This window comes from Artibeus jamaicensis, unplaced genomic scaffold (genome assembly GCF_021234435.1).
Source record: "Artibeus jamaicensis isolate MK-2021 breed Jamaican fruit bat unplaced genomic scaffold, CSHL_Jam_final contig_477, whole genome shotgun sequence".
Taxonomy (NCBI): Eukaryota; Metazoa; Chordata; class Mammalia; order Chiroptera; family Phyllostomidae; genus Artibeus; species Artibeus jamaicensis.
Window position 1 is genome coordinate 7822606 of NW_026521854.1, and position 26395 is coordinate 7849000.

At 49.5% G+C, this 26395-nt stretch overlaps 1 protein-coding gene across 1 annotated transcript; it reads left to right on the forward strand.

Moving 5' to 3' along the window:
- The first annotated feature begins 192 nt into the window (after positions 1-192).
- HAUS8 (HAUS augmin like complex subunit 8) lies at positions 193-22746 on the forward strand. Its single transcript, XM_037141947.2, has 11 exons — positions 193-362; positions 3730-3794; positions 5706-5761; positions 10087-10168; positions 14399-14494; positions 14585-14679; positions 15246-15311; positions 15417-15575; positions 16858-16999; positions 21053-21194; positions 22326-22746. Exons 1-11 carry the CDS (start codon positions 334-336, stop codon positions 22501-22503), a joined length of 1110 nt encoding a protein of 369 aa, XP_036997842.2. The 5' UTR covers positions 193-333; the 3' UTR covers positions 22504-22746.
- The last annotated feature ends 3649 nt before the right edge of the window (positions 22747-26395 follow it).

Below are 26395 nucleotides of genomic sequence, written 5' to 3' on the forward strand. Positions count from 1 at the left end.
CCAGGGGCGGGCACCATAAAAACCACGCCCCCCCACCGACCGCGCCCCCGCACGCTCTTGTTTCCGGGGACGGCCTGGGCGGGACTCCAGAGCGCCACCGGGCCCGAGAACCAGGAAACACCGCCCCCAGACGCGGCCCCAGCCACCGCCCCCGGCACTGGCGGGCGAAACCAAGTGTGAGGGGGGAGCCCACGGGCACGCGCGCTGGGATCGCCCATACCGCCTGCACTTCTCTCCCTGAGGTCCGCGGCCACCCCTCCTGCGGCGGGGCAATATGGTCCTGCCCGCAGCCACGGAACTCAAGGAGTTGGCCTTTGAGTTGAAGGCGGGAAAATGGCGGATTCCTCGGGGCGCGCTTCTGGGTGAGTTGGGACACCGCCGGTCTGGGTTTTGTGGGTGCCAGCGGGAAGGCCATGGTCAACGGCTGGGGCCAACAACGTTGGGAAACAGGGGGCCCTCGGAGTGAGTCCTGACCTCTCTAGGTACCAACAAGGATGCGCTGGCTCTGAGAGACCCCCGTGGGGGCGGGGGGCGACCTCTGAGGTCCGCCAGTTCGAGTCCCTTGTCCGCTGCTTTGATCAGCTTGTGACTGTTACTTTATGCCTCGCTTCCACCGCTGCGAAACCAGGCTGAGGACATCGCCGCTCAGCCTATAGGCCTCACGTCACCCTTCAAAGCGCTTAAAACCTGCCTAACTCTGAAGTCTGCTCTGTCGCTGTTAGAATAATCATTTTGTGGTGTACAATATATTTTAGTGGCCCATGTTTTGAGGTTGATTGTTTTAGCGTGCATTAGCACTTCACTCCTTTTTAGGGCCAAATAATATTCAGGCTTTGTTATTTTTTTTAATTGAGATATAATTGACGTATAATATTACACTAGTTTTGGGTGTATAACAAAATGATTTAATATTTCTGTATAAGTCCAGTTAACATCTGCCACCATAACCTTCTTAAGATGAGAACAGTTAAAATCTACTCTCTTGGCAACTTTCAAATATACAACATTATTATCACATGTAGACACCATGTTTTACATCACATCCCAATACTTATTTATAACTGGAAGTTTGCACCTTTTGACCCCCTTCACTCATTTTGTGCCCCCTTCACCTCTACTCTATTAGGGTGGTTACCCTTCTATTCTCTGTATCTATGAGTTCAGTGTTTTGTTTTGTAGATTCCACACATAAGTGAGGTCATACAGTATCTGTCTTTCTCAGTTTGACTTACCTCAGCATAGTGCTTTATATAAAACTATATACATATATATTTTATCTTATTTTATTTTTAGAGAGGGGACAGGGGAAGAAAGAGAGGGAGAGAAACATTAATGTGTGGTTGCCTCTCATAGGCCCCCTACTGGGGATCTGGCCTGCAACCCAGGCATGTGCCCTGACTGGGAATTGAACCAGGACCCTTTGGTTCACAGGCCAGCACTCAATCCACTGAGCCACACCAGCTAGGGCTCTAAAATTATATTTTTAATTCTTTCATTCATTGATGGACACCTAGGTTGTTTCCATGTCTTGGCTATTGTAAATAATGCTGCAATAAACATGAGGTGCAGATATCTTTTAGAGTTAGTGTTTTCATTGGTTTTGGGATAAATAACCACAGGTTGGATCGCTGGATCATATGGTAGTTCTATTTTTAGTTTTTTGAGGAACCTTCATATTGTTTTCTGCAGCAGCTGCACCAATTTACATTTCTGCCAAGGGTTGCAACTTCTCCACATCCTCTACAGCGCTTGTTATTTCTTTTTCATAGCAGCAATTCTAACAGGTGTAGGGCGATGCTTTGCTGTTTTTGGTAGGGGTTCTGCAGCAGCCTTCCAAGTTCTCTGTGTCTTCAATTTCATGCCCCTGATCATCATGCCAGGGGCTCTCAGCTATGACAGTGCAGACAGCTAGGGCTGGATCTGTGATGCCAGATCCACCCTTATGGGGTGTTGAGCAGCATTTCTGTCCATGACCCATTACGCCAATAGCATCCCCCTTTGTTGTGACAGTCAGTGATGTCTTCAAATATTGCCAAATGTCTTGTAGAGGGCAACATTGCCCTTGAATGAGCACTCCTAAGTTTTTTGTATGACTAATACTCTTGTGGACTGACTGTGCCCCCACACACCCAAATCCATATGTTGAAACCCTAAGCCCCCATGTGGTTGTATTTGCAGATGTAGCCTCTGTGGTGGTCATTAAGGTTCAGCGAGATAAGGGTGGGGCCCTGATCCCCAAGGATTGATGTCATTATAAGAAGAAACGCCAGAGAGCTTGCACACGTGTTCTAACCCTGTCTCTTTCCCTCCTTACCTCCCTCCCTCTCTGCTTTTCCCCTTGGCCACTTACCTTGTCTGCACCTTGATCTTGGACCTCCAGCCTCCAGAACTGTGGGAAAGAAATGCCTGCTCTCCAAGCCTCCCAGTTTCCTATTTTATGATGGAAGCTTGAGCAGATGAATACCCAGGCACTGGGGCACAGTGAGGGGCAGACCTGGCCCCTGTCCCAGGACCTTAGAGCCTCTCTTCTGCCCAGCTGCCAGTGGTCTCCATGAAACACAGCTCTGACTGTGTTCATTTCCTAGGACCTGCGGGCAAAAGCCAGAGCGCCCCCTTTTTTGAATGGCTGGTGAGCTGAGTTTGTGCATTGAGTTTGTGGCAAGCTGAGAATGGTTTGTGCATTCTTTTTTTTTTAAGATTTTATTTATCTTTAGAGGGGAAGGGAAGGAGAAAGGGAGAGAAATATCAGTGTATGGTTGCCTTTTGTGTGTCCCCTGCTGGGAACTGGCCTGCAACCTAGGCAAATGCCCTGACTGGGAATTGAACCGTGGTTGCTTGATTCCCAGGTTGCGCTCAATCCACTGAGCTACACCAGCCAGGGCCCTGTGCATTCTTAAATGGTTGTTAAAAAACGTCAATAGAAGAAGTGTGTTTTGGACACATGAAAATTGTATGAAATTCAGATGTTGCTATGTGTAAAGTTTTGTTGGGACACAGCCACACCCTTTTCTTTCTGCATCATCCGTGACTGCTTTGCGATCTGACGGCAAGGTTGAGTAGTTTTGACTGTGAGCACGTGGCCCACAGAGCTGAAAATATTTACTGTCTGGCCTTTTACAGAGAGAGGGTTCCAAGCCCGTAAGTTGGGCGCTCAGACTGCCAGCCTGGCCTGGTGTGTGCGCCTCCTTAGCTAGAGAACATGCCCCATGTTCTCTGGCTAAGCCATAGGGCTGATCAGTTCCTGTTTCCATCACACACTCTGTCCTCTCTCATGCCCTTGGTCTTGCTGATCCCTGCCTTAGGATGTCCTTCCCCATGTGCCTGAGCCAAAGGCGCTTTATTGCTTGCCTCTCCCCACCCCTTTACCTGTCCAGGGTGCCCTCACAGTTGCCCAACAGGAAAACGCTGCTCTTCTCTCTGCCCGGAAGGAGCCCCGTTTCTTTCTCACCGGTGTCCTTAGTAAACCACAGGCACCTGACCACCTGCCGAGTTAGTGAACTCGGGGCTTGAATTGAGAGCTTTGAGGCAGAGCAGAAATGCTCGCTCTTCTTGCCGTGGGCCCTTCTCAGTTCAGGTGTGGGGCTGCTGTGTGTCACCTCAGGTGACAGGGCTTCTTGTCCGTCTTCCTGCCAAGGTGCCCGTCTTCCCAGAGATCAGAAGCCTGGACTTTTCATGGGCTTCCCTCAGCTTCTTGTCAACTGCATTAACAAGGCCCCCTCTCTGTTTCAGGAAGCCTCCTGTGGGGGGTCCCAGCACTCCTGCTGGTGCTAAACCAAAAGGCAGACGAACACAAGGTGAGTCAACTTAGAGTCTGCCTTGTGACCCCGCGAAGTGAAAAGTGATTCTGTGCCCTGCGTGCACGGCTCTTCCCAGCCTGGTGCATGCTCACGGAGACCACTGCCTCCATGCCCTGCACTAGGTTCCCTGTTAACTGTGGGCGTGCAAATGCTGGTGCGAAGATATGGTTGAAATCAGTTTTTCTCAACCAAACTGTCCAGCTATGTGATGTTGACTATGTCACTCTCCCTGGGTCTCCTTAGTAAAAAGGAAGACCCTGAGCTCCAGAGACATCTAGAAAAAGTACAGAATTGTGCATTTGATGCATTATTGAGCACCTACTCCCTGCAGAGTGGTGGAATGGAGCAGCAAGCCAGACAGATAGTCCCTGCCCTCAGGGAGCTGGCTGTCTGGGACACAGGTGGTAGTACCACAGGTGGCCCAACGAGTGGAAAAGTAAGCAGACCCAGGGTGCAGAGGTTGGTGACAGATGCTGTGGATAAAACAGCAGGATGGGGGTAGCCTCTCGGTCCAGGGGAGGTGCTGGGCTGAGCAGAGCTGGGAAGGGGGCAAGTGCAGAAGCAGCCTGCTGGTTGGAGAACGGTGGGGGTGGGGTCATGGTCATGGGAGCGGAGTGAGTGAGCCAGGTGAGGAGGCGAAGGAGGCGACCAGGTCAGAGGGATGCCCTGGTTGCGCTGGACCTGTTGCCTGAGGTGCTCAGGCTTCACCAGCTGGTGGACCTGCAAGATCACCTAATGTCAGCCATCAGAGTGGCAGCCAGCCTGCAGGGCACAGGATATTTCAAGAGGAGGGGGGCATGCAAGTGAGCAGTGTCTGGTGCTGCTGATGGGTCAGGACTAGGACTGAGTGTGGCTGATAGACCTTGGAACAGGGAGGTCTTGGTGGTGTTGCTGAAATGAGTTTTCTTCTGTGTGCTGCTGGGTGTGAGAGCCAGTGTGGGGAGAGGGGTTCTTTGAGGGAAGAGGGAGGAGAGGAGGAGAAGCCGGCATCGTAAAGGGAAGCAGGGAGGTGGGGGTGAGCCCCAGAGGAGCAGCAGGACTGGTTTGGGGGTGGGGAGGAGAGAGGTGGCCAGGGCAGTTTCCTTATGGGGTGGGGGCTGGGCTCTGACAACAAGAGTGAGAGTTCTCCCAGGGGCAAGGGTCCCTCCACACGGTGGGCCTAGTGTTCTGCCATGAGGTTGGGAGATGGCTGGTTGCCAAGGAAGGAGGGTATCCTGGGGCTGCTGCTGTCTTCCCAGTAAAGTAGGTGGTGGTGCCCAGCTGACCAGAGGGATGGACAGTATGAGGGAGGGTCCCGGAGAGGGGTTGAGGGACAGAACAGAGGGCTGTGGGTGATCACTGGGGCTGCAGCGAGAGCCCCTAGAGGCTAGGAGGACAGGTGGGATCTCCATCCATGTTCAAGGCACATGCATGGAAGGGGACCTGAGGCTGGACTGTCACAAGGGAAATGCTGTGTCTAAGAAGGGCCTTGGGGCTGAGCATGTCCAGGGGAGTGTTCCTGGGCTAGGAGAGATGGGGCAAGGGTGTATTAAAGGCCATACCATGTGTGTGGGAAGGAGCAGTTGGGGTCACGACCATGGGGAGTGAGTTGAGGGGAGAGGAGGCTGCAAATAGATGGCTCTCTATGAAAGGTTTGTTCTTTCCCTGTCTCACCCCTGAGACCCCCCTCTGCTCCTGTGACCTCTGTGGCCCTTCCTCAAGCCCAGGGATTAGTAGGTGTCCCATAAATGTTCTTGCAGACAGCAGGTGTCCCATACATAGTCAAGGGTACTGAAGGACAGGATCTGAGAAGTGTAAGGGAGGGCCACTGGCACCCTGCTCTGGGGTAGGTGGTGTCAGTCCTCAACACACGTGGGTCTTCACACATCACTTGTTGTTTTGTTATAAACCAGCAGTGTGTCCCCACAGGTGGAAAAGTGGTGGAGTCCCGATATCTGCAGTATGAGAAGAAAACCACCAAAAAGGTAACACATAATGTTTGAAACAGTTCTGAAGGGAGTTCTAATGAACTTAAAGTTCTGAGACAAGTCATTTGAGCCAGGCATAGCCTGGTTCCGAGGGCACTATTTTGGGGGTTTTGCCCAGTTGCCTTGGAGACCATTGTACCCTTCATGCTGAGTCCTGTGTCTCTGCAAAGCCATGATTTCTGTTGAAATGTAAAATTGTTCTGCCTTTCAACCCCATCACTCCTCTTCCGGAAGCAGTTCTGGCGAGTGCCCAGCACGCAGTCCCTGCTTGGCTGTATTCAAAAAAATACCTGCAGGGCTCTGTCCAGTGTGCGGCTCAGTGGGCTGGGCATTGTCCTGCAAGACAAAAGTTTTTTGGTTTGATTCCTGGTCAGAGCACATGCTTGGTCAGGGCGCATACGAGAGGCAACCAATCGATGTTTCTCTCTCACACTACTGTTTCTCTCCCTCTCTTTCTTACTCCCTTCCCCTCTTCAAAATAAATAAAATCTTTTTAAAAAATACCTGCAGGGTTTTGGAGCGCAGCTATGGGGGAAATAAGGGCCTGAATCACCCAGTAGTAGAGGAATAGATTCATGAACTACCTGTAGTCACCATGAAAATTATGAAGTCATTGAAAATGACAGCCCAAAACACTTAGCAACATGAGAACGTACTTTGTGTGATGTGTAATGAAAACACTCGCTGTGTTGCCCAATTATATATATATTTTGTTTATGCATGTATGTACTGAGAATGTGTTGAGGCGAAGGTTGTGTTATCCCTCTATTTTCCAAACCATTGTTTGTGGTAAAACTTAAATAAATAATCGTTTGCACTATCTTTTTTACTCTGGATAGAGTGAATGGTGGATTCTTAAAAATTTGACTAAAATCCAGCATGAAGAAACAGAATAGCTTTGATAGCTTTGCATAGACTGTTTGATATGCTTCTTAATTTTTTTAATGTACTTTATTTTTTTAGAGCAGCTTTAGGTTCACAGCAGCAACATTGAGCAGAAGATACAGAAATTTCTCACATACCCTCTCCCCCCACACATGCGTAGCGCCCCCAACTATCAAATCCTGCACCAGAGTGGTCTGTTTGTAATTGATGAGCCTACGCTGACACATCATCACCAGGAATCCGTGTTTTACAGCATTGAAGTGATTTTCAACAAAGGATCACAGTCCACACACTTCATCATTTTAATGTTGCCTTGCAAACTTGGTTACAGCGCCCCCATGTGTCTACATGCTGTACATAGTATTTTAGATCTTCAAGAGCTTCCCTGTTTTCTTTTTTTGCATCTTTGAAATTAAGGTAAAGTCTCACTTCATGTTGTCAGTAGGTTCTTGGAACTGCAGTGAAGCGATGGGTAACAAAACCAGTTTTACCAGAGGCTGATTGATGTAAAGGAGAGTAAAGCTCCTATGATGTCTTACCAACTGTATGTAAGACAATGTTATTCGAGGACCTGCTGTATAATGTGCATAAAGTAAGCGATACTCTTTGCAGTGTCCAGTTCTGCAGGTTTTGACGGATGGCTCCAATCATGGACTTACCACAGTCAAGATGCAGAAGGATCTGTCACTTCCAAAACCTCCTGGTGCTGCTCTGATGGAGCTGGCCCCTCCCCTCCCCAGGAGACCCTGATCTGTTTTATGTCCCTATAGCTTTGCCTTTTCCAGAAGGTCATTTAAGAAGTGTCATATAGGCCCTGGCTGGAGGGGCTCAGTGGCTGGCCTGCAAACCAAATGATCATTGGTTCAGTTCCCAGTCAGGGCACATGCCTGGGTTGCCAGCCAGGTCCCCACTGGGGGCATGTGAGAGGCAAGCAATCTACGATCTACGATGTATCTCTCACACAACAATGTTTCTGTCCCTCCCTTTCTCCCTCCCTTCCTCTCTCTAAAAATAAATGAGTACAATCTTTAAAAAGTGTCACATGGGATGCAGCCTTCTATATCTGCCTTCTTTCGTGCGAAGAGTGCTGGAGGTCCCTCCCTGTCATTGCCTTCACAGTCAGTGTCGTTTCCTCCTGGTGGCTAAGGAACATTCCCCTGTGTGGGTGGGCATGGTGTGCTCAGCCGGTGAGGGACATTTGGTTTGTTTCCCGTACTTAATAATTTTGAATAAAGCCGCATTAAACATCTCTGTGTAGGATTCTGTGTGCTCACGGTATCATTTCTCCCAGTCTCCCAGGAGCAAAATTACTTAGTGATGGTGTAAGCAGGTATGTGGTTCTGAGAACCCACCCAGTGTTACTCAAAGTGACTGCACCTTTTTACGTTCCCACCAGCCCCAGGGAGTCCCAATCAGTACTTTGAGGAGTGAAGCCATTCCAGGGGGTGTGAAGTGGTATCTCATTGTGGTTTTAATTGCATTTGCATAACAACATGATATCGAGCATCTTTTTATGCTCTTATTGTCCATTCTTACATTTGCAGTAATGTGTTTATTCAAATTTGGCCCATTTTTAAATTTCTATTTTTGTTAAAGATTTTCTTATTTTAGAGAGAAGGGGAGGGAAGGAGAGAGGGAGAAAAACCTCGATTAGGCGAGAAACATCGATCATTTGCCCCTTATTCACCTTCAGTTGGGAACCTGGCCTACAACCCAGGCATGTGTTCTGACTGGGAATTGAACCAGTGATCTTTCGGCTTGTTTGCAGGACGACGCCCAACCAACTGAGCCACAATGATCAGGGCAGCCCATTTTTTAGTTGGATTGTTTATTTTCTCATGGAATTTTGAGAGCTCTTTCTATATTTTGGATACCAACCCAGTATAATGATTTGCAAATATTTTCTCCCACTGTGTGGCTTGTCTTTTGTGGTTTCATTTTCTTAAGTATTTTGTGAGGAGCAGAAATTCTTGATTTTGGTGAAGACCATTTTATTGATTTCTGCTTTTATAGATTGTACCTTTGGTGTCTTATCTAAGAAATATTTGCATAACCCAAGATTGAAAGGATTTTCTCCCATATTTTCTTTTAGGAGTTTTGTAGTTTTAGGTTTTACATTAAAGTCGATGATTCATTTTTTAAATCAATTTTTATGCCTGACGTGATGATGGAATTGAAGGGTATGGATGTTCTCTTGTTCCGTTACCACTGATTGAGATGTCTTTCCTTTCCCATTGTGTCATCTCATCACCTCTGTCAGAAACTAATTGCTCGTATAGGTGTGCATCACTTCTGCACTCTGTTCTTTTCTGTCGTTCTACCTGTCTGTCCTTAGGCCAGTTCCATGCTGCCCAGGTTATCTTTAGCTCTGTAGCAAGTCTTGAAATCAGGTGGTGTGAATTCTGCTTTGTTCTTTTCCAAAACTTACTCTTCAAGTTCCTTTGCCTTTCCATGTAAATTTTAGGCTTAGCTTGCCATTCTCCACCAGCTCTCCAGCTGGGATTGATTGTATTGAATCTATGCGTCAGATTAGGGAGGACGATATTTTAAAACACCGGGGTCTTTGAATCCATGAACATGGGATACCCCTCCTTTTATTTTGTCTTCTTGGATTTCTTTTAACAGTGTTCTGTGGTTTCCGGTACACAGCCCTTCCTGTGTTTAGTTAGGGTTCCACGTAAGTATTTGATTTTTTTTTTAGTTGATGATTCATTTAATTTTAATTTGGTACTGTCTTTTAATTTCAATTTGCAAAATTATTCATTACTAAAAATATAGTTGATTTTGAAAAATATTGACCCTCTTATTTTGAAACCTTGCTAAACTTATTAATTTAGTAGGTTTTTAAAGATGTTTTAGCATTTTCTACATAAAGAATCATGTCTCAAAGAGCAGTTTATTCCTTTTTCTACTACCTGTTTCCCTTTTATTGCTTGTTTAGGCCCCAACACGAGTTCAGTGGAGTGGCGTCTGTGCTTGAAATGGTCTCACTCTTTGCAGGGTTTTCTTTCTTTCTTTTTTTACATTGTTATATTATAATGGCTTGCTAGCTCCATGTGTTGATTGCCTTTTTGTACATTTTGAAGATTTACACCTGTACAAACACTTTGTTTTTCCTGATGACCAAAGTAATATACAGTCTGTCTATAAAACTGCCACGTGCTACAAAGTACACAGAAAATCAGTCATCTGTCATCAGTCATGGCAGAGGTAATCACTGGGAAACACTGGGTGGATTTCTGTGTCCTGTGTTCTATGAGAGTATCCTTTTTGATGAAATTAGTTTGTCCTGTATATGTGCCATTAAATGTCAGAACTCCTTAAGTCTGTGCCTTACTTCAAAGTACGAGCAGGGGCAAACCTTGTAGACCTTGAGGGAGCCCCGTCTTATGAAGGGGAGGCATCTGGCCCCCTGAGTGTTGTGTGTTCCCTAACAGGCTCCGGCAGCAGGTGCTTTAAAGCCCAGCGGGAAGAAACCTGAAGGCGGAAGGAAACCCAACCCACCCCTGAAGAGCAAAGGTGTGTAATGGGGGAGGGAGGGTGTAAGACAGCTGTGGAGCTCAGGAAGTTAGTGGGGCTGAGTTACATATTCAAGTATGGGAAGTAGAAAGCCCCTTTTTTCTTTCTGGGAAGCAGCAGAAGCAAGAGCTGGGCCATGTGTTTCAGGGTACGGACAGATCTGGGGTGTGTGGGAGAGCTGAAAGGTGGTGGCAGGAGCCAGGGGTAGGTCACTTCCTTCCTGGGTGGTCCCAGAGAAGAGCCAGGTTGCCATCATGGCTCTTCTCTGTGGCACCAGTTCCTTGATCGCGGGACTGTTTCCCACCAGGGATTCGGTTCCAGGACCCGAAAAGGTGCGGGGCCTCATCCTCCTGCCTCTTACTGCCTGGGTCGGGTCTTCCTTGTAATGGCCTGCTTTCTTTTAAAAGTTGTCACCAGGGACTTCCGCCAAGATGGAGGCGTAGGTAGAAACACTTTGCGTTTGCATACAACCAAACCTAAAAACAATAAAGTTTTAACAATAATAAACGCAATCAAACCACACAGAAAATCGACAGTATGGAGTCCGAAAACAACAAAATGCTCAGCTAAACCGGTGAGAGGGGCAAAGCCAGCAGCGGAGCAGGTCAGGCAGGGCAGATCCCCTGACGTGGGAGGTGCACAGGCAGTCAAGGGCGAGGATCCCAGGTGCGGGCTAGCTACAGGTAGACACGGGAAGAGGCGCTGCTGGCTGTCTGCGGTCGGTCGAGCATTTGCGTGCAGTTAAACCAGCGAAGAGGCGAGCATTGAGACCGCATGGCGCACAGTGGCGGGCTCCCACATTTGCGCTCAGATAAACAGGTGGGAGGGCCAGCGGTGGGATGGACTGGGCTAGCGGAGAGGACCGCCATTGCTCCCTCTCTGACCCCGCCCCTGCATACAGCATCACAAACCAGTGACCTGGGTGGCCCCACCCTGGTAAACAACTAAGGCTCGGCTCCTCATGTAACAGGCACAAACAGATAAAAACATGGCTCAAGAACAACTCAGAGCCCCAGAGCTGATAAATCTAAGCCATGAAGAAATAGCCAAACTGTCAAATGCACAGTTCAAAACACTTGATCAGGATGCTCACAGAACTGGTTGATTTTAGTCACAAATTAGAGGAACATATAAAGGCTAAACTAATTGAAATGAATGGTAATGCACAGGAAACCAATAGTAATGGAAAGGAAACTGGGACTCAAATCAAGGGAGTAGAACAGAAGGAAGGAAAAAATGACCAAACAGAAAAGAATGAAGAAACAAGAATTCAAAAAAATGAGGAGAGGCTTAGGAACCTCCAGGACATCTTTAAACGCTCCAACATTCGAATTATAGGGGTACCAGAAGGGGAAGAGGAACAGTCACAAGTGGAAACCTTATTTGAACAAATAATAAAAGAGAACTTCCCCGTTCTGGCAAAGGAAATAGACTTCCAGGAAATCCAGGAAGCTCAGAGAGTCCCAAAGAAGTTGGACCCAAGAAGGAACACACCAAGGCACATCATCATTACATTAGCCAAGATTAAAATGAAGGAGAGAATCCTAGAAGCAGCAAGAGATAAGGGGACAGTCACCTACAAAGGAGTTCCCATCAGACTGTCAGCAGATTTCTCAAAAGAGACCTTCCAGGCAAGAAGGGGCTGGAAAGAGGTATTCCAAGTCATGAAAACCAAAGACCTACAACCAAGATTGCTCTATCCAGCAAAGCTTTCATTTAGAATGGAAGACAGATAAAGTGCTTCTCAGATAAGATCAAATTCAAGGAGTTCATCATCACCAAGCCCTTATTATATGAAATGTTAAAGGGGCTTACCTAAGAAAAAGAAGATAAAAAAGATGAACAGTGAAAGGACAGCAAACTCACAGTTATCAACAACCACACCTAAAACAAAAGCAAACTAAGAGGACAGCTAGATCAGGAGTGAACCATAGAAATGAAGATCACATGGAGGGTTAGCAACAGGGGAGTGGGAGAAGGAGAAGGGGGGAGAAGGTACAGAAAATAAGTAGCATAGACAGTAGATAGAAAATAGATGGGGGGAGGGTAAGAATAGTAGGGGAAATACAGAATCTAAAGAACTTGAGACACGTGTTCATGAACTAAAGGGGGTAATGGTGGGGGAGGGGTATGCAGGGTGGAGGGGAACGGAGAGGGGGGAATAGAACAAATGTAATGGCATAATCAATAAAATAAAAGAATATATTTAAAAAAAAGTTGTCACCAAAGTGATGCAGAAAGCTTTCAGTTTTCCTGATTATAGATGTGGCATGTGTTCATTATAAAAAAATGAGAAATGCAGACCAGGGTGGGAAGTTCCCTCACAATCTGCCACTCAGACCGTCACTGTTAGTGGGTTTGGTGTTCAGGTCTAGTCCATGCGTTCATCTACACGTCCGGGAAGCCCTGCCCCCCCCCCCCACTGTAGCAGCACGTCCAACACCCCACGTGCCCGCCTCTGTAGCAGGATTGGGCAGCTCTTTTGCATGTGAGCAGTTCACAAAGAGCAGGAGTGTTTCTTGGCTCTCGCCTCTTTGTTCAAAATGGCAACAGTGTTGAGTCTCATAGAAAAAAATTAAATATGTTCTCCTACAACTTAGATTTCCTACTTATTGTTCTGAGCCAGATGGTAAATACATTAATTAGGCTCTACAGGGCAGATACTCTCTGTCATGAAGACTCAACTGTGTCCTCCATTTGCAGTATGAAAGCAGCCACAGGCGTACATACACAAATGGACATGTCTGTGTCCCAATAAAACTTTATTAACAGACACGGGAAGTAGGCTGGGTCTGGCCTGCAAGCTGTAATTATGCTGATACTGGTTTAGATGTTTGTCAGAATTTGCACTGTTCTTGACCCAGGCATGATTGAGAAGGAGACACAACCTTCTAGTGTTTTCTAACGTTAGTTGAGCACCATGTATAAAGCCAAGAAAACTGGCATGTCCCAAGGCGTCAGACACTGGGCCTGCCACATTGTAAAGTCAGGTTCTCACCTGGGGGCAAGTCTAACCCTCAGGGGACACTGGGCAGTGTCCGGGGGCATTTTGGGTTGCCCGGAATGAGGACAGAGGAATTGTACTTGAATACTCTGGGGTGGAAGCCCTTCAACACTCGGAGCACACAGGACAGCCCACCAGAGAGAATGATCCGGCCCGGGCGTCAGTAGTGCGAGGGCCAAGGAATCCGAGAATAACCATGACTTAGGGACTGCTTTTTGAGTTTCATCATGTGGCTTTATAGGAAATTACATTTTTTAAATGTATTGATTTTAGAGAGAGAGGGAGGGAGGGAGAGAGAGAAATGTTAATTTGTTATTCCACTTATTTATGCATTTATTGGTTGATTCTTGTACACTCCCTGACTGGGAACTGAACCCTCAACCTTGGCATATCGGAATGATGCTCTATCCAGCTGAGCTACGTGGCTAGGGCCAGGAAATTACATTGCTTAATGGAAATATACTTGCAGATGACAAAACTTAACCTGTTTACACTTAACCTGTGTAAAAGCCTTAGCAATAAAAAAATCACCATCTCCCACCTCAGGTTCCCACCAGCTCCTCACCGGAGAGGCAGCTGCTCTACTTAGAATTACATAAAAGTTTTAACACAAATGGTACCATGCCCTACACATTATTGTGACTTTGCTCTTTTTATTTCCACACACTCATTTTCACAGCTGTGTAGTAGTTCTGGAGCTTGTTTTCTGTTTTATTCCTAGCATGACGGTGCATTTGACATACCGGCTGTTCATTTCGCAGTCCTTTGGAGCCCTTGCTTAATTAAAGCATGCAGTACGCCAGTGCCCATTTTATACGGTGTAAGGCACAATTTCACATTTTAAAATAGAGGCTAAAAGATGAAGGGAACTGCCAGGGAATGTGAACAGTCCAGAAGCTACTGGAGAAAGAAGGAGAAAGCCAAGGGAGTAATAAGTATATGGCATATATTAGAATCCCATTGTGAACACAGCAGCTTTTGTTAAACTAAGGAGAAAGACTTGCATCTTGGGCTTATAAAGACTGCCTCTCTTGTCTAATTTTTCTTTAAGATACATTCGAGTTGATGGCTGGGAGTTTCCAAAGGTTTTTCTGCCTTCTCTACTACCTAGCAAGAAGCTTAGTTTCGGAAGCAAATGTCATTGTCCAAAAGGTTGCCTGCTTCCAGCTTAGGGGTGGAGTGTGGCAGTGACTGTGTTGACTTCCAGGGTTCTTGTTGGCCCACAGAGAGCAGTGGCATCCTTGGCAAAGGTGACCTGCAGTCCACGCTGCTGGAAGGGCACGGCGCCGCCCCGCCGGACCTGGATCTCTCCGCCATTAGCGGTACATTTTTCACTTTACCCTGTTTCCACAGTGGAGGGGTTGCAGTGCCTCTCAGCAAGCTCACCTTAAAAATGCTTTCCTTGATCTTAGACAAAAGTGTGATCAGAAAGACTCTACAATTAGAAAAAACAATGTCGAAGAAAACCGAGTCAACATCACTTTCTACCTCGCAGAAAAAGAACCCAGTAAGTATCTGACATGAGAGGGAAGCTGCTAATGGGCTGCATGAATCTAAGGTACCTCCTGCCCCATGCCCAGTGCCATGCAAAGCCTGGGGCTCCGAGAATGTGCCTTTTAGGATAAAATAAACCAACACACGTTCTTAGGTCATTTGTAGAGCTCGCATCTACAAGTATGCGTACAGGAGTAGATGGACACATGCGGGAGCACGTGAAAGATGAGATCGGGACCTTGTTTGTGGTGCCAGGCCCTGTCCCTGCAAGAAGATGTCTGGGCTGTGGTCTTACCGGAGTGGGAGGTTCAACTCCTGATTCCAGAGTGGCACCAAGGGCTCTCCTGCTGGCCCTTGACCGCCCAGCCCCTGGAAGGGGGCCGGCCCATCCTCTTCCTTCTCACAGAGTGCCCAAAAGACTAAATAGGATACTAGAAACGCAGGTTGTTATCAGTAGTGGATTATCAAATTACTGAGCTGAATCAAGGTGTGTATGGGCTGGGGTTCTGTCCCTCCCATGGGAGAGCTGGATGTAAACCAGTTCATGGGAACCCAGAGTATCTTTCCCTTCCCCTCAAGGATCTCTCCGAGTCGATGGAAAGGATGGAATCCCAGACGTTACTCCTGACTCTACTGAGTGTAAAGGTGAACACGGAGCTGCGTTCCTGGGTGGCGTGGGTGGAACGGCGGCCCCCATCAGCCAAGAGATGGAGTCCCCCCCAGCCTGAGCTCTTGTTCTGAACTTCACAGATGGAGAACAGTGTTGCTGCGTTTGAAGAAAAGGCAGAAAGGGATTTGTTAACGATGTGCCAGGAGAAGGAGAAGCTCCAGAAAAAGGCCCATGAGCTGAAGCGCAAACTTCTCCTCTGTCAGAGGAAGCGGGAGCTGGCAGGTGTCCTCGATGCTCAGGTCAGCTGTGGCCACGGTCGCTGAGCCGCGTGTCGCAGCAGGGTTGCGTGGTGATTGTCACAGGGGTCAGTGACAGCGGCTGTTGCTCCTCACCTGGCTCTGAGTGTGTGCTCAGCTTTTGACACCACTAGGTGTTGGTAGGTGACAGTTTATAAGAAGATGAGCCTGTAGTGTTAAGTGCCACCCAGCAAGAGGGACCTGTCCCTTCAGTGCGTACATGCACACGTTCATCAGGTGCCTACTACCTGTGCTCAGTGACATGGAGACAAGCTTCAGGCCGGCCCAGGGGGCCAGGGTGCAGGTGAAGGCACAGTCTTGGAGCCATATAGTCAGTGATGGGACACAGTTGTCCATGCCAAGGAAGGTCAGGGAGCAGCTGCTCGGAACCTAGAAAGGCCATTGGGATGTGTCTTCTCACGCGGTGTATGGGCTGCTGTAACAAAGGCCCACAGACTGGGCAGCATGCACAGCTGACACTCCTTCTAGCCTGGAGGCTAGCAGCCCAAGATCAAGGCATTGGCACAGTTTGCTCTTTCCAGGGGCTGTGAGGGAACGAGGTGTCCTGGGTCTCTCTCTGGCTTGGGATGGCTGTCTTCTCCCTGAGTCTCTTCACGTGGCATTCTCCCTGAGTGCATACTTGTCTTCAGACCCCCCTTTTGTAGGGCCACCTGGTGTATCAATTGGGGCCCACTCTAGTGGCCTCCCCTTGACTCACCTCCCTTTGTAAAGAGCCTGTGTCCAGATCCAGTCACATTCTGAGTTCCTGGTGGTTTGGAGGAGTCACGAGGTTAGCCGGGCACTGTTCAGCCTTTGACACTCTGTGCGTGCCTCTGTTCTTGCATGTGGCCAGGCTGTGGGCTGAAACGGGGCTCCTGTCCTTGTGGTGTGGAAGGAAAAAAAATGACAAGTAATGAATCCTTATAATACCCCATAAGGATCCAGATAATGTGAATGAGGAAAAGGGGGTTGGTGGGGATGGCCTTGAGGTGGAGATGGTGTTTCAGCTCAGTGCTCAAAAGCAGGAGGGCTCAGCCTTCCTGGTCCACTGTGATTCCAGTTGAGGACCAGCCCTGGAATGAGCTGGAGGGTGGGTGGGTGTTCACGGCTGGGAGGGCGGCCAGGAGCAAGGGCAGAGCCACCGCCCCCACTAAACCTCTTGGAGGGTTCCCTAGGAGGTCCCGAAAGAACAGCCTGTGTCCTGACCTCATGTGTGCCACCGTGAGACCTCCAGGCGGCCACTGCAGGGTCTTGCCTCACAGGCCCCTTTCCCTCCTGCCTGCAGATGGAGATGCTCAGCCCCTATGAGGCTGTGGCTGAGCGCTTTAAGGAGCAATACAAGACATTCGCGACGGCCCTGGACACCACAAGGCACAAACTGCCCGTGAGATCGGTTCACCTGGGTGGAGACGAGAAACAGTTCTTAGGTAGGAAATGGGGCGTCTGCCGGGGAAGGATCAGGAGGAACTGCCAGTACGTGTGGGCACTTCCTGAGTGCTGGCACCTTTATCCCTTCCTGTCATCCTCACAAACCTGTAGGTAGATGGCACATCCCCCTTCCAATGGCAGAGGATGCAGGGTGCTGGCAAGACTGTGGTTTGTCCGGGGTGGTGCCCCAAGTAAGGACCATGCTGGGATTGGAACCTGGGTCTGGTTTCCCACTGATTTCCCACCCTGCTGAAAGGCATTCCTGGGGAGCGGCCTGCAGTCCCCCAGCCTTCGTGGGGGGGCTTTACCATGGTGCATTGTTGGCTGGGCAGTGATAGAGCTGCAGACCCTCACCCTGTCCTGCCTTCTGCACAGAGCTTAGGGTCCCCTTTCCTGCAGGGGGTCTTACCTGATCCTTCACTTGAAGAAATCGGCATGTGCGAAAAGTGCTGCGCTTGATCCTACAAGTCTCTCTGGAACAGTGATCTTACCAAAGCAAGTTTTCAGCTGCCCTAGTTCGGTTATTTCTAAGCAGAGCTCTCCTGAATCTCTCAGTATGTTTTGCTTGAGGCTGGTGTAGTAAAACATCACCACCTGAAATTGGGGGGACTTTACCTCCAGAACTGTGTACAGATGCAGTTCAGAGTCACAAAGGGTGTTGCTGTATTAGTCTCAGACAGACTTAAAAAAACTTTGCTTTACTGAAATGTAATTCAGATACTGTATCGTCTGCCCATTTAAAGTGTGCACTTCATTGTTTTTTATTATGCTCATAGGGGTGTGCAACTATTACTACAATATAATTTTAGGACATTTTTGTTTCCCCCAAAAAGAAACTCAGTATCTATCCGTTGTCACTTCCCATCTCCATCCCGCTCTCAGCCCTGAGCAACAACTGATTTCACTTAAAATCAAGCCTTTTCCGATGTGAAACAGTATATGTCTGGCATGGAAGGCGATCCTTGCTGAACGAACACCTTCCAGTTGTGTGGTCACTGCAGCCCACTGGCACCTCTAACTCCTGGGCCTCATCTCCGAGAAGTCCCTTAGACAATTGCCAGGAGTTGGGATTAGGGAGGGAATGTATGAGGTTTCTGCGGTTGCTGTAACAAAGTTCCACAAACTGGGTAGCTTAAAAAGGAGAAATTCATTCCCTCCCAGTTCAAGGAGCCAGAAGTCCAAAATTAAGGTGTGGGCACGTTCGGTTCCTTCCGGAGGCTCTGAGGAAGAGTCCGCCCAGGCTCCTCCCCGGCCTCTGGTGCTGGTGCCCAGCTCAGCCCCTGGCAGCATCACTCCAGCCTCTGCCCCGTCTTCGTGTGGCTGTGCCCCTTGAGCACCTCCGGATCTGAACTTCGGTCTCCCCTGAAGGGCACCCATTATTGGAATGGGCCCCACCCGGTGACCTTACTCTCACTCAGTTACATCTGTGAAGACCTCGTTTCCAGTAAGGCCATAGTCATTAGGACCTGAACGTGTCTAGGAGGGTACAATTCAGACCAGGTCAGGGGGAAAGAGGACGTGTGTTTTTACGAGCCCTTACAAGGTTCCCAAAATGTTATAATGTGTCATTGTGATGTGTGTGCATGCGGAGCAGGTAGCCGGGACGTGAGTCAGGAGTGAGAGACGCTGGTTTTCCTTGAGCGAGTGGGATGCAGGGCAGTTAGTTGTAAGCTGCACTCTACTGGGATGGGAGGTGCAGAGATTCTGGAAGGAAGGGATCCATGGGATTCTTCTTATTCTTTAAAGACTTTGTTTATTTTTAGAAAGAGAGGGAGAGAAACATTAGTCTGTTGCCTCTCACATGCGCCCAACTGGGGATGGGACTGCAACCCAGGCATGTGCCCTGACTGAGAATTGAACCCTTGCCCTTGCACCTTGCAAGGCGACATTCAAGCAACAGCCATGCTGGTCAGGGCAACCAGAGGATTCTTTTTTTTTTTTAACTGATTATGCCATTACATTTGTTCTATTTCCCCCCCCTCCGTTCCCCTCCACCCTGCACACCCCTCCCCCACCATTACCCCCTTTAGTTCATGAACACGTGTCTCAAGTTCTTTAGATTCTGTATTTCCCATACTATTCTTACCCTCCCCCCTATCTATTTTCTATCTACTGTCTATGCTACTTATTTTCTGTACCTTCTCCCCCCTTCTCCTTCTCCCACTCCCCTGTTGCTAATCTTCCACGTGATCTTCATTTCTATGGTTCACTCCTGATCTAGCTGTCCTCTTAGTTTGCTTTTGTTTTAGGTGTGGTTGTTAATAACTGTGAGTTTGCTGTCCTTTCACTGTTCATCTTTATCTTCTTTTTCTTAGGTAAGTCCCTTTAACATTTCATATAATGAGGGCTTGGTGATGATGAACTCCTTGAATTTGATCTTATCTGAGAAGCACTTTATCTGTCTTCCATTCTAAAGGAAAGCTTTGCTGGATAGAGTCATCTTGGTTGTAGGTCTTTGGATTTCATGACTTGGAATACCTCTTTCCAGCCCCTTCTTGCCTGTAAGGTCTCTCCTGAGAAATCTGCTGACAGTCTGATGGGAACTCCTTTGTAGGTGACAGTCCCCTTATCTCTTGCTGCTTCTAGGATTCTCTCCTTCATTTTAATCTTGGCTAATGTAATGATGATGTGCCTTGGTGTGTTCCTTCTTGGGTCCAACTTCTTTGGGACTCTCTGAGCTTCCTGGATTTCCTGGAAGTCTATTTCCTTTGCCAGAACGGGGAAGTTCTCCTTTATTGTTTGTTCAAATAAGGTTTCCACTTGTGACTGTTCCTCTTCCCCTTCTGGTACCCCTATAATTCGAATGTTGGAGCGTTTAAAGATGTCCTGGAGGTTCCTAAGCCTCTCCTCATTTTTTTGAATTCTTGTTTCTTCATTCTTTTCTGTTTGGTCATTTTTTCCTTCCTTCTGGTCCACTTCCTTGATTTGAGTCCCAGTTTCCTTTCCATTACTATTGGTTTCCTGTGCATTACCATTCATTTCAATTAGTTTAGCCTTCATATGTTCCTCTAATTTGTGACTAAAATCAACCAGTTCTGTGAGCATCCTGATCACCAGTGTTTTGAACTGTGCATCTGACAGTTTGGCTATTTCTTCATGGCTTAGATTTATCGGCTCTGGGGCTCTGAGTTCTTCTTGAGCCATGTTTTTATCTGTTTGTGCCTGTTTTGTATGAGGAGAGGCACCTTGGGCCTTCACCAGGGTGGGGCCACCCAGGTCACTGGTTTGTGATGCTGTATGCAGGGGCGGGGTCAGAGAGGGAGCAATGGCAGTCCTCTTTGCTAGCCCAGTCTGTCCCACCGCTGGCCCTCCCGCCTGTTTATCTGAGCGCAAATGTGGGAGCCCAGCGCCATGCGCCATGCGGTCTCAACGCTCGCCTCTTCGCTGGTTTATCTGCACGCAAATGCTCGACCGACCGCAGACAGCCAGCTGCGCCTCTTCCCCATGTCTGCTCGTAGCTAGCCCGCACCTGGGATACGCGCCTTCGGCTGCCTGTGTACCACGCGGGTCGGGGATCTTTTTGGCCAACCCGCTCCGCTGCTGGCTTCGCTCCTCTTACCAGTTTAGCTGAGCATTTTGTTGTTTTCGGACTCCATACTGTCGATTTTCTGTGTGGTTTGGTTGCATTTATTGTTGTTAAAACTTTGTTGTTTTTAGATTTGGTTGTGCGAGGACGCAAGGTGTTTCCACCTACGCCTCCATCTTGGCGGAAGTCTCCAAATTCTTTTAAAATTACTTGTAGCACAGGCCGCCTCTACCTTTTGCATTTGTTTCTGTTGGGGACACTGGAGTGGCATTCCAGGTCTGTTCTGATGACTGCCTAGATTGTGGATGCGCCCGACCCAGGTCCCAGGCCACTGTGGTCTCAGGCAAAGGGGCACAGAAGTGGTATCAGTGCACGGATGTCCTCCTTCACGGCTTCATGCGTTTGAGCTCTTCATAACACGAGAGCTTGCTAGCCAAATAAGGAAGATAAGTCAGCTCCCCGGCTCAGGTGTGGGTTGCTTGGGGCACCATGAAGCTGTGGCTGATGACCCTCCCCACACCCCCAGATGATTTGCAGCGGGAATTGATAACCACACGCCATCTGCTGGAAGAACTCGGGGTCTGCAGTTCAGAAGAAAATGGGAAGGTGTTAGACCTGCTGGGTGAACTCAAGGAAATGACCCAAAAGAAGGATCTGGAGCTCCGAAGGTATTTCAGAAAATACTTTAACAAGAAGAGAGGGGGGAAAGGACTATAAATTATTAAAAAAATAAAGTGGGTTTCTTGTAGATAAGAAGTAAAGTAAAAGAGAGCTCCAGTCAGGCAGCAGCGGGTGTGGGCAGCTGCGCTGGGCAGAGAACCACAGTTCTGGCATTTGTAGCGTTCGAGGGTCCGCAGGGCAGGGAGAGGGGGTGGGTAGAAAGCCTTCAGCCCACCTGAGACCCCGAGGGAGTTCTCCAACGCCCGAATGGAAGGGGTGTGGTAGCATCACCCCTCGTTCACTCCTCAGAGCCACACAGCACCGCACATGCCCTTGGGCTACTCTGTTGGCGTTTTAAATGTGTTCCAGGGTAAACGCTTGGGGCAGTGTTTTTGGAACTTCTACTGAAGTGTACGTATAGACAGAAGAGGTGCAGATTGCTGTGGTACAGCTTGGAGGGTTTCACCAACTCTCGACCCTGGGGAACCAGCCTCAGGCCCGCTGCAGCCCACGGCCAGCTCCCCAGGGCCACCCCAGCTTCCTTCTCTTGCTCTCCCCTGGGGGGTTTCCGACCTGGGGCTTTCTTCCTCGTCTTCCAAAGAGAATCTGGTTTTCTTCTCCTTTACAATGCTAAACACACTTCCTAAGATGCCTAAAATATTTGAAAGGTACTCATGAAAAACACCTGCTGCTGCTGTGGACCTGCCTTCTATATGTGCCCCAGGATGAAATCAGGACCCCCCAAAGCGTTCTAGAGGGCCAGAGTCACGGGTGTGAGTGGTTGGACACACCCTTTCAGTACCCGTTTTCCTACCACCACGTACTTCAAAGGCAGGCTGGGGTGCTGTCCCGTTCAAGGCTGTCACTTGTCCTGACATGGCATCGGTGCTCCCTAAATATTTCTTGAACAATGCATCTTTCCTTTCATGCCTGCCTGGTCCTATTCTTAGGGGCCTCCTCGTTTGATTCTGTTCAGACAGAGCTCATCGACTTGTGCCTTCCCACGAGTGCTTGGGGGGAATTGGCCTGAACCCATTGCCTCCACCCTGCCAGCGTGGAGAGGGCAGAGGCACTTGGGCTTCCTCTGGCCCTTGGAGGCAGAGGGCGGAAATGTGTCAACCCTTCTGTCCCTCCCACAGGAGCTTTGCGAAGGTGCTGGAACTCTCCGCCGGAGCGAGCAAAGAGGCAGCCTTAGTCAACCAGGAGGTCTGGGAAGAGGCTCAGGGCCTCTCGGCCTCCCGCCGGTGGTATTTCAGTGAGGCGGGCCCCCGGGCGGAAACTCAGGGAGAGGCCAGCAGCCTGCCCCTCTCGGGCTGACAAGCCATACGCCGTGTGCACCACAAATCCACACGCAGGCCCTGTCCCCAACCCAAGTGGGGCCCTTCCTGTAAACTGTCAGAAGAAAGCGCGTTCTTCGCCACTTGTCCAGGGCTCATCTGTGCCAGAGTGGCACGGATGCGACATTCTGGAGACTTAAGCACTTTAGTTACTTAAGCAGTATAGCTATTTTTAGCTGAGAATCTCATCTGATATTCAAAAAATAAAACTGTTTGGCATAGAGCTTTGGTTTCTCTGTGGGGCGAATGGAAGGCACGTGTTGTCACGTTCTTCCCGACAGCTGGTTCTGAGCCTCAGGACCTCTGAGGCCTTAGGAGTATTGCACTTTTAGGATGAGTGCTGTCCTTCTGTCACAGGGCTGTTTTGCCTGATCCCACAGTGAGTTAGGGGTTGGCCTTCAAATGGAAATTACCCATTCAGCCAACGTCCCAGAAGGGATCGAAGGGAGGTCCCTGCAGGCTTTTGCCACTGCGTCAGTCTGCACCCCACACTGGGCTGTGCTGCGTGGCTCCGCAGCCCTCCTGGTTCCTGTGGACGAGGACAGGCCTTCGGCCTTGCCACCCTGGGGAGGGGGTGTGCTTGACCTGAGATGCAGGGCCCACCCCCAGCATGCACTCTGGGAAGAGACGTATTCCCTTTAAAGCCTGTTCAAACAGGCACACTTTCACTGTAATTCCACCAACCCTTACATCCCTGACGGGAGCTTCCCAGGCACTGCGTCCACAGGTTGGGCATTTACTGTTACAGATAGTGGAAGCAGTCCCAGTCAGATGCAATAGCCATTCCTAGAAACCATGCAGGTCAAGGAGGCAACAGGCTCTTCCCATCATGGGGGCCTAAACCTGGCAGTTTCCATCCACACCACCAACCCTTTCACTTCTGTGATTCCAAGTCCACTGAAGCCCTCACTGGGGATACCTATGGAGCTCTTGGGTTAGCATCTCAGAAAATTAACACCCTGATCCCTTCCTCTCCCCACCCCATTTGTGTGCAAGAAGCTTTGGGTCTGTGGAAGGGGACACCCCCGGGACCTCGGTCCTTTTGTCAGTCATCTTAATTAGCCAGGTTAGTGCCAGTTCTCTGTAATCACTGCCTTCTAGCTTTAAAAATTTCCCCAAGCTGGCGAAAATGGTGGACTTGTTTGGGGTCCCGGAGTGTCTGGGGACCAGCAGGGGTTCTGCCCCACTCACCCTCTCACATGCTGCACTCAGACCCCGGCTTCGTCCCGTTGGATGGCATGGCGCCCGGCTCGCTTCGGGGAAGCGGGGGCTGGAGAGCGCTGCAGAGGGAGCAGATGGTATGTCCCACACATTTGTGCTGGGAACTGACAACTAGCTAAGGGGCAGCTCGGCATTGTGAACGTGAATCGTGTGCGAAGATTGCCGTGATTTCTAAAAGTGAAACTAGGTCAAAATGTGCCAGGTATGGAACAATCTGTTAAAATTTCTAAAGACCTGGAAAGCTAAAAATGACTCTGGGGAGAGGGGGCCAGGGAACCCTGAGGTAGGTGGAATGCTTGCTTGTTATTGTTGCATTTGCATTCCTTTAACGTTTTGGTCAAACATTTTCCCATCTGCATCTGTTAGGTTTTCATTAAGAAAATCCATCCAACGGAACTCAACCAAGCAGGCTCTCGGAGTGCCATGCTCATGTTTAAGTCACAGTGTCAGCCTCCATGCTGTCCATTCTGTAGCCAGACCTTTCTTTGCAGCCAGCAAGTCCACCCTGTGCCCACAGCAAGGGCAGCAGCCCATGTCCCAGGCCCACAGTGGTCGCACTCACAGCGCCGGCAGATGCTCTCAATTGTTCAGGGTCAGAGGGTCACTGAGCTCATCTTCAAACATTGGGGTCTCTGTGGTCACCAAGGAGGAGCTTCCAGAAATTCCTGAACCCAGTCAGTTCCAATTAGCCAAAAGGCAGGGGCTGGGGCTGGGCTGGGGCTGGGCTGGGGCATGGGGAGAGCTTTTCTGTGGGAGAGGGGGCCCAGCCTGGGCTGCCCCAGGGACACAGGCCACTGGGGGTGGGGAGAACCCTGGCCTCGGGGTCCGTGGGGCTGCCAGGTGATCAGCAACACCACCCTTCACAGCTAATTCCATCCATCAGAAGCTCTGTTGCAGTGGGCCAGACAGAAAGCTGGGGTCCCGACAATAGGCAAATCCATAGAGGCAGAGAGTGGAATAGAGGTCACCATGGGCGAGGGGAGGGGGACTGGCGAGTTAGTGTTTAAAGAGCAGGGAGTTTATGAGGAGGAGGATGAAAACTTGGGTAGTTAGTGGTGATGGTCACACAGCACTGTGAGTGCATTAGCGCCCCCTGCTGTACACTCAGCCATGGTGACAAACGTTATATGCAGAGTCTCATACCGCGTTCTTCAATGGCAAAGAAAAATGACCAAAACAAAAAATCCAATAGTAGGGCTGGAAGATAAAATAGTGAGAAATCTCCCAGAAAGCAGAATAAAAAGGACAGAAATGGAAAATAGGAGCGAGTTTTTTAAAATTAAGATTCCATCCAAGGGGTTGCATATCCAACCAGCAGGAATTGTGGGGGGAGAGAGAAGTAGCTATAGAAAAGAAATAATACCAGTTGCAGAGGGACCTCTGAGGGCACAGCTCAGGGAATAAGGAAAGGCCCATGCAGGGGAACAAAGTACCCCCGAACACAGCAGGTCACAACAGCATACACCTGTCACAGATTCTCCGAGTCAGGAACCTGGGTGCAGCTGCCTTGGTCTTTATCTTCACGGTCTCCTGAGGCTGCAAGCGAGGTGCCGGCCAGGGTCTCACCCAAACGCGGGATGAGAATTGCTGGACGAGAATCATCTGCTTCCAAGCTCAGCCAACCTCTTGTCAGTGGGGTTCAGCTCCACGTCGAGCGCTGGCTGTTCCACGGGTGCCACTGTCTCTTGCTGGCTGTGGCTGATGATGTCCCTTGCAGGAGGACACCCTCAGTTCCACGAGAACATCTCCAGCACTGAAGTGTATTTAATGAAAGTGAGCGGGAGACAGTCAGATAGCAAGGTAGAGTGGCCCTCTAGATCCTGATCACGAAAGGGACGTCCCCACCTGCTAAGGGGCCACATTCTGTTGTTCAGGAGGAAGGTCCCCCAGGAGAGGGGTGACACGAGGACAGGAAGTGGAACCATCGGTGTCGGGTTAGCTGCTGCTCGTCCCACTGGAGGCACCGCCATACGTTTCAGAGCACTAGGGATGAGACAGTTTCAGACTGGCAGAGAAACATGACGGGTGCGGACATTGGTGACGTCCGGATTCTCAGTGGCAACATCGGGAGCTGGAAGACCCTGGGGCCAGGCTGTATGTGGGTGCCACTTAAGTTTTTCAAATCATAAAAATGGTGTGAAGGGACTTCCGCCAAGATGGAGGCATAGGTGGATGTGCCGTGCCTTCTCACACAACCAAGTTTAGAGACAACTAAATATTAGCAACAGAAAACACAGCCAGAACACGGAAAATTGAACTTTTCGGAAGTCCGTTAACAACAAATTCTTCAGCCTGACCGGTAAGGGGCAAAACCAGCGGCTGGTGAAACGGGGTTGCACAGGAGGACTCGGTCAGACGGACTCAGGCGCGCGGAATCCAGGCGCAGGGTTGGACCTAGTGAGCGACCGCGGGGGAGACAGCGGAGGAGCGGTGCTGCGTGTTGACTGTGGTCGCACATTTGTGCGCGGGTGGACAGGCGAGGGAGTGGGCGATTGGACCTGGGCCCTGCGGGTCCCGCAGCAAGCAGCAGTGGAGGGCGCCGCCATTTCCCTGCTCTGACCCCACCTCCACATACAGCGTTATAACCCAGCGACTCTGAGTGGCCCGGCCCAGGTGAACCACCTAAGCCACTGCTCCTCACCCAGCTGTGA